General features: G+C 34.0%; 1 protein-coding gene and 1 pseudogene across 2 annotated transcripts; one reads left to right on the forward strand and one right to left on the reverse strand.

Moving 5' to 3' along the window:
* The first annotated feature begins 2,883 nt into the window (after nt 1-2,883).
* On the forward strand, nt 2,884-6,623 carry LOC148614025 (single-strand DNA endonuclease ASTE1-like; annotated as a pseudogene). Its single transcript, XR_015923547.1, has 2 exons — nt 2,884-2,958; nt 4,099-6,623. The product of XR_015923547.1 is annotated as a single-strand DNA endonuclease ASTE1-like (transcript).
* Nucleotides 6,624-9,266: 2,643 nt separating this feature from the next.
* On the reverse strand, nt 9,267-12,535 carry LOC148614026 (chondroitin sulfate synthase 1-like). Its single transcript, XM_088590408.1, has 2 exons — nt 11,942-12,535; nt 9,267-10,778 (listed from the first exon to the last, which is right to left on the reverse strand). Exons 1-2 carry the CDS (start codon nt 12,533-12,535, stop codon nt 9,267-9,269), a joined length of 2,106 nt encoding a protein of 701 aa, XP_088446534.1.
* Nucleotides 12,536-17,151: the final 4,616 nt, after the last annotated feature.

Raw genomic sequence — 17,151 nt, forward strand, 5'->3', positions numbered from 1 at the left:
GGCAGTTTAAAATAATATGGGAAATGCAAACGAATGATTATATTTTTATTTGTCATCATGTAATCTTTTAAATTTTGTTTAAGCTACAATTTTCGCAAGAATCAAAAACCCACAGTGCTCACAGCATTTCGATTTAGCATGAATGTGGTCTACAGAGCTTTGAAACATTAGTATATTAAAATCGCTATTTCAAAGCTTTACACCTGTCATACTCATTGCAAAACCACACCTTTTAATGCAAGCTTTGCAGATTTGTAACGAGTAGTGTTCATACCCTGTGTAGCAGAGTCTATAAACTGGTTTGGTTATCAATACGTAGGAAATCAGGAAGCGTTTATAGTTTTCTGCGAAGTAGATTGTTCCGTTTATGATGTCGTCATTATATAAATATTATCTGCAGTTGAGGATGATACGACGGAGTAATACACGAAATAGATATGTCATCCGAGACGTAGTGGAGAGTGATATTTTTTCTGAGTGCGTCACCCTCTGCTGCAGGAAATATGTGTTATATTATAATGAATATCCGTTTTAATACATCGCACTTTGATGCACATGTGCATTATTTTTTATAAACTCGTATAATTGTTGCAATACCTCCGATATAGTGAATGTTAAACTGAAATGAAATTAACAAGCATTTTGACATTAAAATAAATCAACAATAGCAAAATAACACAGAAACAAACATTTTCTGGTTAAAGCCATCTTAAGGAGGTAGACCTAGGGTAAGGGACATCTCTCTTAAAATTCATTGGAACGTTTGTATTCAGCATTTTACATCAATGTCATATAAACAAAAAAGTAACTTAGACTGATTTCATTCTGTGTCATATGAAAGCTAGATATGCTATGGTGAAATTGAATATGATACAAACATATCACTGACTTCATGAATTATGTCCCTTAACCTAGGCCTACCTCCTTAAATGAAAGTGAAAAAGATGCGCATATTGACAAGAAAAGGCATTTCCAGTCAAGACGGAGATATATTGTGATGAGGGTGATATACCGTTGTAATATATCGTAACTCATTTTAGGGGGCGGAGCTAGAAAGGGATAAACCAAAATAGTACATAATGCTTATCCAATAGAAATTCAAAAATAGTCTTTTAGTATTCATTCATAACTTTATTTCCTCTTACAAGAGATATAATGACAGTACAAACAATTATATAAACATATCATGCAGACAAACAGAAAATATAAGTAGAAGTAATTAAAACATATAAATACTTAAACAAGATCAATACACAAAAGAAGACGTCAGCGATATTATTCTTCTAGTCTAATTCTTGAAGTTATTCTTGCATTAGCGTATTTACATTCCGGCCCTCAAGAGTTTATTTTAGTGACGTAGGTATTGAACGATATGTAAGTGGAAAAGTGTCATAAAGTCACAAGGGTCAACGTAATCAAATACTACATTTTTTCCAAGTAGTGTTGGGAACAGATGATCTTTGTCACATTCATATAATTCGGTAAATACAAATAGTGGACATTTTTTAAGTAGTAGGTTCCAAAATATATCTTGAATTGGAAGCGTTGCTGAACAATTGCATATCGCATGAACATATACGTCATTGAGCATACAGTTACATAGTACACATAAGCCTGCTGTAATATTTGGTGGGTCTGTAAGAAGTTTAATCACAAAATAACAGTTCCTAATATCATACTTTGTTTTAGCTAAATTCCAAAAGGGGGCTAATTCATCATAGTCTATTACGCGTTTAAATCTTCGAAAGTCATTATCGGCATTTGTTCGGTGGTTCCATTTGTCATCTTGTACATTGGAGATCGAACTGTTCACATTTTTTTCCATTCAGTTTTGGCTTGGAATACACCAGTAAGTAGATAGTCCTTTAGGTAACAATGAAAATTGAATAATATATCACATTTATCCGTTACAAAATCATATTTTAATATTAGAAAATGCTAATTTTTGTCCACTTTGGCTTGCCATACAGAAGGCTAGTGGACGTCTTAAAACAGACAATTTTACATTTATATCGACACTACAAAAAGTATAGTAAAACATCTTACGTTTTCGCTATGAGAACTACAGCCTTACAACTATATCAAAAGCTTATTTCTGAAATAAATATGAGAAACCATGCCTAAAGCTATATAGTGAGTTGTTAAAATGAAGTCGTCTTAATTGATCTACATGTATCTACATTTATATCGGTCGCCGGTAAAGATATGGAAGTCTTTCCAAGAATTCATTACTCTGATTAAAACAAACTTCCAAAAGATGTTTACCGATATGGACAACTCGTTCAATCCCAGTGATAAAGCAAATGATTATCGTTTCTCCTCAATCATCTCTTTGTTTTGGTCGTTTTTTTTTCTTTTTTATCCCAGTTTCTTTACATTGTTTGCTGTTTCATTTTTCGTTGTTTTGTAAGTGTTCCTAGACATTTTTAGCTTTTTATATCATTTTAAAGGAATAACTATAGAGGATAAGGGTAAGTTTTAAATAAAAAAAAAAACAATAAGACCAGACCATTGGTGAACAAATCGGACACGAGCAATCAAAAATAAAAAGTATAATTTATCATCACCAGTTTCATCATCATGATCTTCTTTTTCTTCTTCTTCATTTACAACATCATGATTCTATTTGTTTTTACCTAAATGGATAAACTGGGGATCAGTAGAGAAAGGTGTCAATATTATTCTTTATCGTATAGAACCGACAACATTTTTCCCTACAGACCCTCACAGTCCACTGAAGTTACTTTTACCTTTCTCTAATAATTATAGATATTTTGATTTCGGTCCATGTCCTAAAATAATTGTCATAATTAAACAGCTAAGTGCTTTTTAGTTTCTGTTACTTGAAATTTTCAGAAATCAGCAACCTCTTTTTGGTTCTGAGTCATTAATGGTAATATAAATAGTCACATGCAGTGCATAGTGTTATTTACTATGCAGCTTACATAATTTCAAGAGGTAGGGAGTATTTTACTTGAACTTGCCCTAAAGTACTTGAAGGTAATCCTTTATTCTATTTATAATTTCAAAATACCCTCATCATTTTTTTAAATTGTAAGTACGTAAGACAAAGTATAATTAAACATGATTTTATCAGTATATTTTTAAAGATATTAATTTTCATAGTTAAACATAAATTTCATCCTTCAAATGCTACATGTATGTGTACTGTACTTTAAAAAAAGATAAAGATTATTAATCGACATTTTTTACATGAATTACATGCAAAGTGAATATAATATTTTGCGTAGCAATAAAATAATAACCTAGATCATTAAACATTATTTTCACATTTCATGTAATTCATGTAAAAAATACCCTAAATGTATGTTTGTGTGACTATTTACTCCCGAGAACACACCGCAAATGAAGTTATCCTATTTTTATTTTTTCTTTAATTTTATATAAGGAGCTAAGTGGCTTCTACAATTTTTTTTTCTATTTGAAATAAGAACATGGGTAAAATCGAATTTATGATTAAAAGAAGGGACTCGGAATCGCTGGGAAAAAAACATGTGCAGACATGAGCTTAAATTTTTTGCTAAAATAATCGCATAGCATTTAACTAAAAGAGTTTAAGATTTGAAAATTAAATAGCAATAAACGATATCTGTAGCGTTGATAAGGTACGTCGGTAAAATGTGCGTTCTCAATTCTACAGAATTCCTTGTCTTATTTTACTATTTCTCGACTTGATTTCATAAAAAAATTTCAAATTGAGTTTCCTCAAATCATTGAGTTTTTTTCTATAAAGAGGTCGTTTTGTGATGACCCAATAGATTTATCAGTTCTATAAATAGTCAACGGTAAAACCAAACATTTACCGAAAATCGCAAGCTGCTTTCACTTTCTATAAACCTGAAATTATCAATATTAAACAGATGTAGATATTTTAAGGAAACCCTACATTATTATGTTAATCTTAAAATTTATTTGTTTTTACATTTTGACTTTGTTCTAAAAATTTTCGTTCTCCTCATCGTTTTTTCGCTTATACTTAAGAATTATTTTCTTAAAGTCCAAAATTCATATTTAACTTTGGAATTCATTGAAAATTTCGAATGAAATTAATTATCTTGAAGTATTGTTTCTGTTTAGGTAATGGGTATAAAAGGTTTCCTCAAATTTGTCGAACGAAACAACATACTGAAGCCATACACTCTGAGCAATACAAAAGTCGTCATCGATGGGAACAACATTTGTCATCAACTGACTTATAGTGGAGATACCAGACAGTATGGAGGGATTATAATTTAATAAGGGCAAACGCCTCTCAGTTCTTCAGTGGTCTTTTAAGGTCCAACGTCCAACCATTTGTTGTTTTTGATGGAGCACACGATGACGATGATAAAAAATTGTCTGCTATTATAAAGAAATGCGAGTCACGGATGCATGAAAGTGAAGAAAAGCCACCCACCCACCTTGACTGTTTCCCTATACTAGCGTATGAGACATTTAATGATGTTTTAAACAGCCTCAACATTGCCCACGTGGTGTGTGACGGTGAAGCAGACAACCAGATAGCGGTATTAGCGAAGCAGTGGGGATGTCCCGTAATTTCTAACGATGGTGATATGTATATATTCGATTTGCCGGGCGGTTTCGTCAATTTCTCTGACATTGATTATAATGGCTGTAAACAAAATGGAATCGAGACTAAATTGTACTCGGCAGATAACTTTCAACAAGAAACAGGTTTTCCAAAGTGTCTCCTTCCCTTTGCAGCTACAATTCTTGGTAATATTTATGCAGATATTGATTTTTCTGTTGCAAATGAATTCTTCCGTAGATTGGGCTCAAAAACAAATTTTTCGAATATTTCTCGAAACCTGAAAAATGCATTTGACCTTCTGGCAAAATTGCAAACTGTGGATAATGCAGTGAGATTGTTGCAACAATGTGTGGACGACAAATTAAAGAATCCGGAAGCGAATGATTTGAAAGTGAAAATTAATTCAGCCTTGACTGTTTATTCTGATATCAATGAGTTTAGCTGCTATGACCTTGCTATGTACTTCGATGGTGAAATTACACCACGACATCGAAGACCACTTCCGGATTGTGTCATGGATAAAATTCGGACGGGAATCCTGTCAGGACTGGCCATTGATGTAACACTGCGTCGTGTGATACTTAAACCGACGCTGGAAGACCTTGATCTACCCCCAGTACAGGAGATAACTCGCCCCCTCCGACAGATTGTCTACGGTCTGGTGTGTAAATCGTGTCCTGATCTTCAGATCCATTCAGTGATAGAAATAATCCGAAACAAAAGAAACATGAGCAGAGTTTTAGTAAAACCAGTCTTCCACTTGGAAGGTTTTGGCTTTCTGCCAACGTTGGAAGAGATAGAAAATCAAGGAAGAGACTATAAAATAAAATTTCTTAGCGACATGTTCAGTTCACAGTCTGGAACATTGAGTAGAACAAGTGACGGTTCTACACTATTTGTGCTTTCATTGAGATATTTTATCAAGAATGCTATTTTTCCAGACAAACTTTCAAAGCTTAAGATCTTTGTGTTTTGTCACGTGGTTCTTGTAGGTCGGAAGTTCATGCCGAGGCTGCAGACCATTTATGAAGGGTTTGTCAATTCAACTTCAAGTCGTTACCTATCCACTTTCCATATATTTCTTCAGTGTTTTCATGAATGTCTCAATATGGCGTATACCATGAACGCCTTGGTAGGAATGCCTCTACAACAGCCTGACCCAGCTACGGTTTTCGATGGGAAATTCATGTATAATCTTTTCAAGTACATGGACGATGAAGGCGAAGTAGAAAGGCTGGTGAGCGATTCATTGATAGATGAAGAATCGCTTCAGTTTTACCAACATATTTTGCAAACAGTAGGGACATCTTTATAGACCTTTTTGCGTTTGAAGAAACATTTTAACCCATTTTGCATGGCAAACGTAAAAAAAAAACAATGTCCATGACTTAATTCAGAGTTGCTTGTTTTTTCTATTTTCTGTAAAAAATTATCTGTTCTACTAGAAGTTAATAGTGGGAGAATATCTCTGTGATCGCGATGTCAGATAATACATTCGTCTAAACTTGTTCCTCTGTATAAAGCGAACATAATTGAGGAAATCGGAGGGGATTTCTAGAAAAGGGCATCACAATCAGCCAATGCTCACATTTGTGTTAAATCAGTTGGTCTCTGTTTTGTTTTTGTTTATTTTGTTGCTGTCTTTACACTTCAGAATTTGTATCGAAGTATAATATTTTCTATCGGCAAATAGTAACGGATTGCCAATATGTCCCTGAAAGAGTTCAAATACGCATTTGCAAAGCTCTGATATTATTATAATTTACTGTACCATTTAAAGCTTCGTTCAACTATAACAGTATTTTGCGAATAGCGGATAAAATGAAGGAAAATCTAAAATTCTGAAACTTTCTCTTTTTACAATTATTATAATATCATGAATATAATAGAAAAAAATGTTAGATACGTCGTTAATTTCTAATTTCCATTTACAAGTTTTTCAGCGTTGGTGGGGTAGAGATAGTATTTTGAATTTTCCACGAAAACTGTTAAATGAAAATGTGTTTTATTTTCTGGATTTCATGATGTAGGAAATGAAATAATCTATTGATTAAAAAAAAAATTACTATTATTTCGATTTCTGTGATTTTCATGTGGGGTAGAGGTACAACATAAAAATAGGAGAAGTGGTATAATTTCTAATGAGATAGTAACCACCAAATGTCAAGAAACGAACAATTAAACGTCTACAGGTTACCACACTGTCTTAAATGATGGACAAAACCTATACAATCAATCAATCAATCAATCAATCAATCAATCTTTAATTCCTCTCTTACAGAGATGGGTTATCGTAGTAACTAACATATACAAATTTTTATAAAAGTACAATAATGAGATGATAAGTGTCAGCAACAAGTTTTTTTTCTGTTTGAAAAGCTTATTAGCCATTGACTTGCCAATGGAACACTTTCTTAAATAAGTACTATCTTTAAAAAAAGATACCCGACGCAGTAATTTTTTTCTTTTTATTTCTAAGTTTATACACTTCTTTTAAGGAAATAACACGTGGCACGCCATTACAAATTTTCGATACATTTTTTTTTGAACGCCACTAAGTTATCAGTATTAATCGGGAAACAGAATTGCTATCAAGTGACTTGCGTTTCCATAAAAGTGCGTCCTTAAGGTCAAAGGGTAAAAAGCGAAAATATAACGACTGCGTCGGAAAAACATAACTGTTACTAATAGTACCCATATGTCTAAAGAATAGGTTCTTAACAGAGTTAAGCTGTTGTAAATTAAAAGTGAGTGAAAGTATGAATATTCTGTCAGATAAACACCTATCCTTCACATAGACATGTTATGAATAAAAAAAAATTGTGACAAGATACTGGGATAACTTTTGATTTGAAGCCGGTCAGGTTATGAGAATATCTTGGCAGAAAAGTGGGGATATTTCATTTTCATTGCACCGGCCTCTTGGCGGTATAGCATTGACGGTAGTAGTAGTATTTTGTAACCTTGTGGGTTGTTTAAAGTTTTCCGTTTCAAATGAACTAAAACAATCTAGGAGACTTCATGGATGCTTGGGTGTTTGTGAAGACATCCAAAGCGGCGTAAGTAATATAGATATGAATACTTGTTGCGTGGGTTTGAGTTAACACAATAAAAATGAGTATTTAAATGTTGTAAATCGAACTCCTAGTTAGTTTGGCTCTACATATTCAGTTCAAGATGTTCCCTTAGAGTCTAATGGTAAAGCCAAATGCCGTTTGCTACACGTACCAATATTACGATTTCAGGTCTGAAAATCATTAGTATGGTTCTTGATTGCTTTGTAAAGCGTATATTCGCAGAATTATATCACGATCGATTACTGCGTGCACAAGTGGTAGAGAATTTTTGAATAGCCAAGACTCGTTGTTTCCTTGTTAATAGGTTTTATAATGAGATCAGATTCGGCATTATGGCATATTATGCAGTTAAAATTGCAAATAAAAATGTGCAGTACATGATATCACTTTAGCCCTAATTTAAATATATATGAAGTCATTGTTCTTCATGAGTTACAAACAAAACGTGTGTTAGCGACAGGAGGGTTCCCCGGAGAAACAATAAAAAGAGTATCACAACATCAATTTTCTTCTTATACCACCGACACAGCACCACAATGAATCAATGAGATATTCCGTCAATATTTTCTGCATGACAATTTTCCATTCAAAATTGCAGCTTCATGTAATCCTAAATGCTTGCTTTGAAAGACACTTAGATCTTTAACAATTTTTTTTCGTGTTTTCAAAATCAAAAGTGACTTTTTAACTGCCTGTATTTGTTGAGGAAAACAGGGTGCCCTAACAAAACGCATTTTTTTTACAAATTGTAACCACAACACGTTTGTACGTCAACTCTAATTTGAAAGTAGAATGATTTTCTTAAAAATTGACACCAAATATAGCCGTATTATAATTCGGAGCATTAAACTCCGTTATTTAAAGACTTTTTAAAAACTCTGTTATCCTACAATTAAGCTACTTCTAATTGAAAGCTCGAAAACCCTATTTCCGGTTTTCATAAATTATGACTGACAAGCGCTATATAAGAACCCAAAAAGCATTGAACTTAATAGAAAATATCAAATGAAGCGTAATTTTAGGACTTATATCTATAAATTTATCATTATTTCGATCTCTGTGATTTTTATGTAGGGTAGAGATACAATATAAAAAATAGGAGAAGTGGTATATGATTTCCAATAAGACAGTCATACACCAAATGTCAAGGAACGAACAATTAAACTTCTATTGGTTACCACACTGTCTTCAAAAGCCATACAATAAAGCAAGCTGTAAAAGGCCAGAAAATGAATTGTAACTATTAAAAGAAGAAGAAAATCTACTTTATCAACATAAAGGGACTCTACAGCGTTTCTTGTTTGAAGTTTTTCGGATTTTTCAGAGTTCGATTTAAACAAGTATCCTAGTACAATAGAAGATACCTTTGGTGACCTGGAAATAACCATGTTTGTTGTTTCACTTTGTTTTTTTTTAAAGTACAAGTTTGTAGATTCGAACAACAAATATTTTGGATTATTTGAGATATGAAAAGTGTAAAAAAATAAAATGCTTCAGTTTCTTCTCGTATGGGAGGTATAATTCAATGTTGATCAGTAGTGGAATGCACAGTCCAAAGTACATGGTACATGTAATATTATCGGATGATATTAGTGTTTCAACCTATAAGGTAATTCATTAAATAATCTAAATACATTTTAAGGGTTTAATATTACATCTGGAAAACGTCGCACAAGATTTGTTAAATGTTGTTGAGATGCAAGAGATCGTAATTTAGATGATCGGCACGCGGTGTACTTATGAAACTTTTTTAACAGTTCATCACAAGTCTTGGGCACATATGGATGAACTAAACCCGTATCTACTGAACGATGGATTTTCAATCCTCTCCGGAATACTTTGTCGGCAAGGTCCACATCTTCTTGTCCCCAGCCTTTGACCATTGTGTTAAATCCATGAGCTGAAATAAAGTCACTCTTATACAGACTAACCATTCCGTATCCAAAATCTTGCCAGAATCCAATATTTGAGGAATAGTTCGACCTCATTATCTGAAATTCATGTTTTTCTTTGTCAAGGTAGGCAAACATTGGGTGATATTGCCTGAAAACAATAGGGTAATATACCTGTTTGCCTTTTACAGTGTTCATACGAACTCTATACAGTAAACTGTCGTCAAAATGTAGATCAACATCTATGAAGAAAAGTAGAGCATCATTACTCATTCCCGACAGTCCAATACTTAAAGCCTCAGCTCTGGCAAACGGTTTGTCAGTATATGACATATTTACGTATTTCTGTCCATATTTGACTTGATACTGTTTAATAGTGTCTAGAAGTACAGATGACTTATTAAATACGTCGTTCATTATACTAACATGAAGTCTCGTGGCTTGACGAGACTGTAAACACACTTTCTCATAGATCTGCATAAACGATCTAAAATTATCTACCATTCCACTGAGTGGTAATACGAAATGAATAACAATATTTTTTAGATCTGTGTTGCTATGGGGGTGAACCATTTGCTTTTCCATTGACAATAAAGGTGACAGAGTAAAATCCATAGGAATTTCAAAAAATTCCACAGCTTCAAAGGTGTGTTTGATATATTCACGATGCCATTTAGCAACTGTAGTTGTATTCAGATCGATGCGTTTTCCTCCGGAAAGAGGAATATCAACGATGTATTCAACATGAAACCGTGGATTCAGTCTTTTATAAACATACAGCTGATTCGGACCTTTGCAGACGTTTGATAGTTTTCGGTAACAATATTTCCGAATGTGGTTTATGATTTCAGTGTTTCCGGTGTTGGTTATATCTTTCAAATGTTTACTATATTTCAAGTAGCGACAAATATATAGTAAATCTCTGATTTTCAACTCTGGTATGAAATTCCACTGTCCTATGTGTTCCTTTGGAGTTTGAAAATTGTTCATTAAGTGTAGTAACTGAATATTTGTAAGCTTTTTCCCATTACGGAACATACGATCTTCCAAAATTTCACCCATTTCTGTTATTCTTTTATGTAAATCTTGTTCTTTTTCTAGATTTTCTTTAATGTTGGATCGGTAGAAATTTTCTTGCAATTCGTATTGCAGCCTGAAATCTTTGACAGGGTGCAGTGTGATTGTCTTTCGGAAGACCTTTGTTCCAATCACCGACAATTTTATCGGATACTTGAAAAGGTGAAAATAACTTGCTACCTAAAAACAAAAACAAAAACCCTTACATGAGAATCGTGGATTCTAATAGTAAGTGTCCTTTAAGCATATTTTTGGTAAGGATTGCGGCCATTTTTACAGCCGATGGGATATGTGCATGCCTCAACCCCCTTAGCCGTGGTATTTGCCAAAATGTATAACGGGTTTATGCCTTTTTTCACACTTGCGTGAATTCATTCGGACGTTCTATTGTCTCATCGCTCAAAGTAATGTTAATTGATACTCGATTTAATGAGATATGTATGTCATGACCGGGGTGGGGGAGGGGGGTGGGGCAGCAAAAATACCAGTACCGAGAATCAAATATCCCTCGACTGGTATTTTTTTGGCAAAAAAATCCCTCCCTGTCATGACATAATGTACTATTTAATAGCGTTAATAAATTAGAATATTTACAATTTCATGGCCCCGTGTTAAAATATGCGTAGGTCATGCCTTCGGTATAAAATTCGAAGATAAATCAGATGATAATTAGAGACATTTAGCAAAGATGTCAATCACAAAGAAACAAACCTTGCACTTGTAGGTAGCGGGATCCAAGTCGGTATGTGTATTGAACAGTGGTATGGAAAACGATTTGAAACGACCGGAATTGCGTATTTTACAACAAAATTATTTCTTTTTAAAATACAATTAATTTTTCATTAAATGAAAATTAACAGTAGGATTAAAAGTTCCTATCATTTCAAATATTTTGATCAAATTGTAAATCTGATGGAAAAATATCCATTGTCAATTGTCCAGCATCAGGGTATAGTTAAAAATTATGTTTTTGTAAAGAACAGCGTCTAGGAATATGAATCCGGAATCGAACAAGGTAGGTCTGGCAAGCATGATTTTGACCTGATAGTCGTTAAAAGCGAAGTGCAGTACTCCGCGATACCGTTACATGTACAAATCCATTTTTTTCGTTCTGACCCCAACCCGACATATCAATATCCAAATGAAATAGATGAGGGATGCAGGGTCAGAGGAAATTAGAACTATACATATTCAGAAAGTGTCAGTTTGGTTAGCTTGTTAGTGTTTTTTATGCCAGTTTTCAGTTGGTGTGCTTTTTCTGTTGAAAATCTCTAAGAAAGGTAGAAAACTCAACCGTTTGTTCCATTCCCGTTGGACACAAAAATTTGAAATCTTAATCTTACCTCGTAAGATCGTGAGCACAGCAGGCCTGCAAATCTTCGAACGCACCTTGATACCTCAATATCTTCGTGAGTTGAGAATAAGTGACGCATACAATATTCAATGTGAGGAGCAAACATTCTTAAAGCTGCATTACTGAAAACCATCCCCGCTCCTCCGCAGCAATAAAAACCACCTTTACCAAGTTGAAGTTTGCTTCTTTCATATTTTCGTCCTTGACATGCATGACCAATGAAATGGGGTCGAGTGCTATCAAAGGAACTTAAAAATCGTTCCAATTTATCTGTTTGGAGGTAAATATCATCATCCACTCTCACGAACCATTCAAATTGATCGATGTAGTGGTCATACATATACTTCAACATTCGAAAAGACTTGTTTTGTGGAGGATAGTGATCGTCAATACCCGGAAGTCTGACAAGGGGAGTAACGTCCTGTGATACAGAGTAAATACTGGAGAAAAAAACGACTTGACATCCCCAGTTCTTGTCGCATGCCTTCTGCCATGTATCAAAAATCGCCCTTGCCCTGGTAGAAAGATATTTTTCAGCTGTCATTACTCCAATTAACAAAACCTGTTTTCTTTCTCCTTTCATGTTTAATGGTTCAGTAAGACTTGTAAAATTACATTCTGTTCTTATCAGTTTTTTGTTCAAAAAACAAAGAACTGTTCCAAGAAAAATACCAAACGCGAATTTAAGAAAGGACGGACTATTTGAATATCTGCTCGTGTGCATCGTACAGCCCAGAAATCAAGTATTTGAATCTTTCCTTTAAATAAACAATAAACCTAGAATAAAAACAAGTACTATCTTTTAAAAAATAGCCGACGAATTTTCTCGCTTAATTTATTGTCCATTTCTCATATTTTGTTCTGAAGAGGTAGAGTTGCTTCCCTTTACTTTGATTTTCATATCGCTTTAAAATTAAAGAACAATTGTAGTATTGTCACATGGAAGCTTATTGCAAGTCAAACAAATTTAAGATCGATATATTATATAACGCAAAGGCAAGTTCTGGAACATTTCAGTTAAAGTTCCGGTAAGAACTTCATGGGTCATCTGATTTGGTATGAGAATAAACTGTCTTTAAACTTTTTTGTAAGCACGTGCTTACAGTGTTACAACGTTGATACGCCATTGCAGAATCCATCGTTAAATTGGCAACTACAAAATTGTGTGTCGTGAATATTATGATATAAAAAGATAATAAAGATTAGATAAGGGCACTATGATATTGAGCATTACAAACCTGCAACGTCGTTGATTGAATAACGTTTTGAGGGGAGTTTGATTTGTAATCTTTTGGGTGTGCTCGAATTTTTCTTAATATAGTAGAAAAAAGAATATAGTTACATTTGTACACATACTACATAGATTCATCTTTACAACGAGATAACACCACGCCCGACGCTTGATTTTGGACATATTTACGCTGAAAAACACAAAATTGTTGCAAGATCGAAAATAGATTGCAAAATAACGTTTAAGTTAGGCAGATCCTATAGTAGCAATGATTCATGTACATACAACTAGTTGCGAAAAGTCCGCCGAGAACCACCCTAGAACCTATAATTGCTGAAATGATCCTTATTGTAAGTCCTTCCTAAGTCTTCTTGCGTCAAAATTGTTGGACGTCTCCTTGTTAAATTTATTACCCTTGAAAGACAAGTTTTAACCAGGTGAGAAATTCAGGCTCCTGGTAGCCTCTTGTTTTGAAGTTCTTTTCTTATTGTATTGTCTTATTGTTATTTTTTATGCTATATATCAACATTTAATATTACCGCATCAAGATAAAATGTTGTCTTGAAATGCCTAAAGTGTTCTGAAATTGACCTCTGCAAATCCTTTTTATGAGTCCGAAAAAAAAATGGTGGTCATATATGCTGTTATCATTGTTTATAGACACTTCATGTCCGGACAATAACTTGAGTATGAGGGTATATGTTTATGAAAGTATACTACAAGGTGACATACCTTTAAGGAAGTCTGGGATTGATGTTTGGAGTGTGCCTTGAACTGTTTAGGATAGATGTACCTGAAACGAGCATTTTCATGATTTTCGGACAAAAACTTGAGTAAATATGAATGAATTTCTTTGAAATTGTACCACAAGGTGTCATACCACAAAAGGAAGGCTAGGTTTGAATTGGGGTTGTGCTTATTGACGAATAAGGTTGCCACTGTGATTCTGGTCAAATTGGTTTCCTGTATCAAATATTGAATCGCAATCAAAATTCAGAACTGTATCTAGCTTGAATTGTGTGTTAATATTTAGCCCAATTTTCAGGGTTCGACCTCTGTTGTTGTATCAAGCTGCGCTCAGTAGAGCACATTTTTGCTACGAGTTCTGACAGGTTTTCAGTTTACTTCCATATGGGGACGGTTGTTACGTGTTCAGGGCACAGCTGTTTATATTTCCATGTATTAATGTATAATATTTCCCTTCTTTTATATATTATAGGAAAAAAAACTAAATGTATTGTAAGTTGTTGGTGTTTAATATATAGTAAATAAACGGTTAAACATGATATTGATTATTCATATTTATACGTTAAAAATTGATGCTTTTTGAAATAAAAAAAAATAAAAAAGTCGTTCATTTAAATGTGTCATTCCTGTACTGAATAAAAAATAATTATAGAAAACAATCAAGAATTTTTGCATAACACATTCTGCTTGTAGTTTTATATGTACATGTACCAAGTTTCATTATGATGTGTTCATATTCGAACAACTTACACAATTTAAAATGCATTTAACCAGAAATTACATGTAAAATCGATATAACAATGGAAGGAAACCAGAACAAAATATCTCCAAAATGAACCTTAAAAAGATGTTTGGAGTTTGGGCCGCATAAAATTGTAAATTGGTGTAGGACAAAAAACTTTAAAAGAAGAAGACAACAATACACATATTCAATGAAAGCATACTCATGAGAGGTGAAAAAAAATCAGTAAATATTGTTTCCTTTGAAATGAAAAATTACTAAGAAACGACAGAAAACCACAGTATTGAAAAATGACTGAAATTTACAGTACTGAAAAATGACTGACATTTTCAGTACTGAAAAATGGCTGGAATTTACAGTACTGCAAAATAAATAAAATTCAAAGTACTGTAAAATGACAAAAAAAGGTAAGTACTGAAATTACCGGAAGAAATTCCTTACTGAAATGTTATTCGAAAGAAAAGTACTGATTTTATAAAGTACATGAAATCTGTAGTTAAATTATTGGTAGTGTATAAATTAAAACAAGTTTCTTTTAAAATCGACAAGATCGACACAGTTACAAAGAACGCACTAACATCTAACCATTGATTTTTCACCGAAGATCGAGGGTTTGGTATAATAACAGGACGGGTATTTTCCGATATATTTTTGGCTATAACTTTTGTTTTATTTAAGGGCATTCAAAAGTTTGAAATGATTTCTAAAGAAGAATAAAAGTGCTTTTTGGTATTTTAAATTGATTTAGAGTTAAATCCAAAATCTTGACAGGACTAAATCTCCATTTATCGACATAATTAGGCTTAGAACTTAAATATATATAGTTTATGGAAATTAATGTAGATAAAATAGAAGTTGGAGGTTTTTTTCTACATAGAATTTTAATCAGTTTCACAACAGTAGTTTTATGATCAGAAATCTTGTCAGGCCGAACTATATATAAATGTTCTTCGTAATCTACCTAAATTGGATTAACGATCTCTTAGACTAATCATCATTAACTGGTTCGTAAAACTTTCACACCTTGTAACTCTAATTCATAATTAATCATGCAGGTAAATGGGTTTTGGACCAATTTGATGGACTCTATAATCCATACTATGGTATAACAAAAACATTATCAGAGAGCTATAATACTGTCTTGAAGCCGTTTGTTGGGGGTTTAACGTCCGAGCAGCAATATTTCAGCTATATTCAGACGATGGACATGAAATTGATGATAAAATGAATATGAAATGATGATGAAATGAAAAAGGGATGGGACGCAAGGACAATGGGATCGACAAATTTTGATTGCCACTGGAAATAGGGAGAGGTGGATAGGGTCGGGCAATTTAGCCTCCTGTGGCGGAGCCCTATGGTTCCTACTCCGGGAGAATACCACAGTAGTGTTCTTTAACGTACAGGAACGTGGCATCTTTCCCAACACGGTGCACCACTATGGTTTGCGGTCAGGTTTTCCGTATTATAGCCTGACAACCCCAGCATGTAACACGCCAGGGGTACCCCATTCAACCACCTGGGGCACACATCCCAGTTGTTCTGTGGGCAAAGCGCCCTAGCCCCGGCTAGGGTTCTGAACACTATTTAGTCGCCTTTTACGACAAGCTTAGCGCTGCTGCAGGCCTATTCTTTTAACACCTGGACCTGCACGGGGCTTGTCTTGAAGCAAGAGAATGAATGGCAGGAACTGCCTGTTAACATGCTTATTCTCGGTTACCACTTTTTACAAAACTTTGAAAACTATGAGATTCTTAAAGGCTTGTCTTGCACAGGTAACTACATGTATGACATAAAACGAGTTTTCTAGAGCAGCTATTTCGAGTGACGAATTAGTTATTCTTATAAGACTTATTGCACCTTCGACATAATAGAATACATAAAAAAAGAGCCTCGAATCTATGAATGGTCTTCCTTAAATCAAGCGGAGCATGAGTTGAGGGACGAAAAATGGTATGTAAAGCTGAGGAAAAATTAGCAGACACATCGCACGTACAGGAAAAGTTGTCTCCCCTACCAGAATCATCATTCCTTCCAGCAGTAAGTAGTCAACCTGAACATGCAAGGTATGTAATAGACAACCTAATCACTCAGGGCGCCTTAATTGTTCAAGGTAGAAGTGGTGAGCATTGTGTCACAACAGTTCCCATGCTCCCATATCCGAACCCCAAAACTCCGCAGAGGGTATGAACCTGTTGAAAAAATAACCGTTGTCAGTCTTCACCTACTAGCAAATACGGTAGAAAGAGAACAAGTAAATTTTCTCCGGTATCAAGAAAAAAAGTTACAATTTAATTTAGAGACAATCCAGGAAGATGACACTCTGAATGAAACACGTACATGTATAGATGTCTGTCCAGCATTACTACATGCTTAACTTAACCTACATATGAAAAAGAGGAAACTCGATTACAATGAAAAACATATCCAGGCAGACATTTTAACACAAAGCATACCTTGGGTAGGAACTTTAAGACAT

The sequence above is a fragment of the Perna viridis genome, chromosome 6 (genome assembly GCF_037379345.1).
Source record: "Perna viridis isolate PV_CMFRI_1.1 ecotype Kerala chromosome 6, ASM3737934v1, whole genome shotgun sequence".
NCBI lineage: Eukaryota > Metazoa > Mollusca > Bivalvia > Mytilida > Mytilidae > Perna > Perna viridis.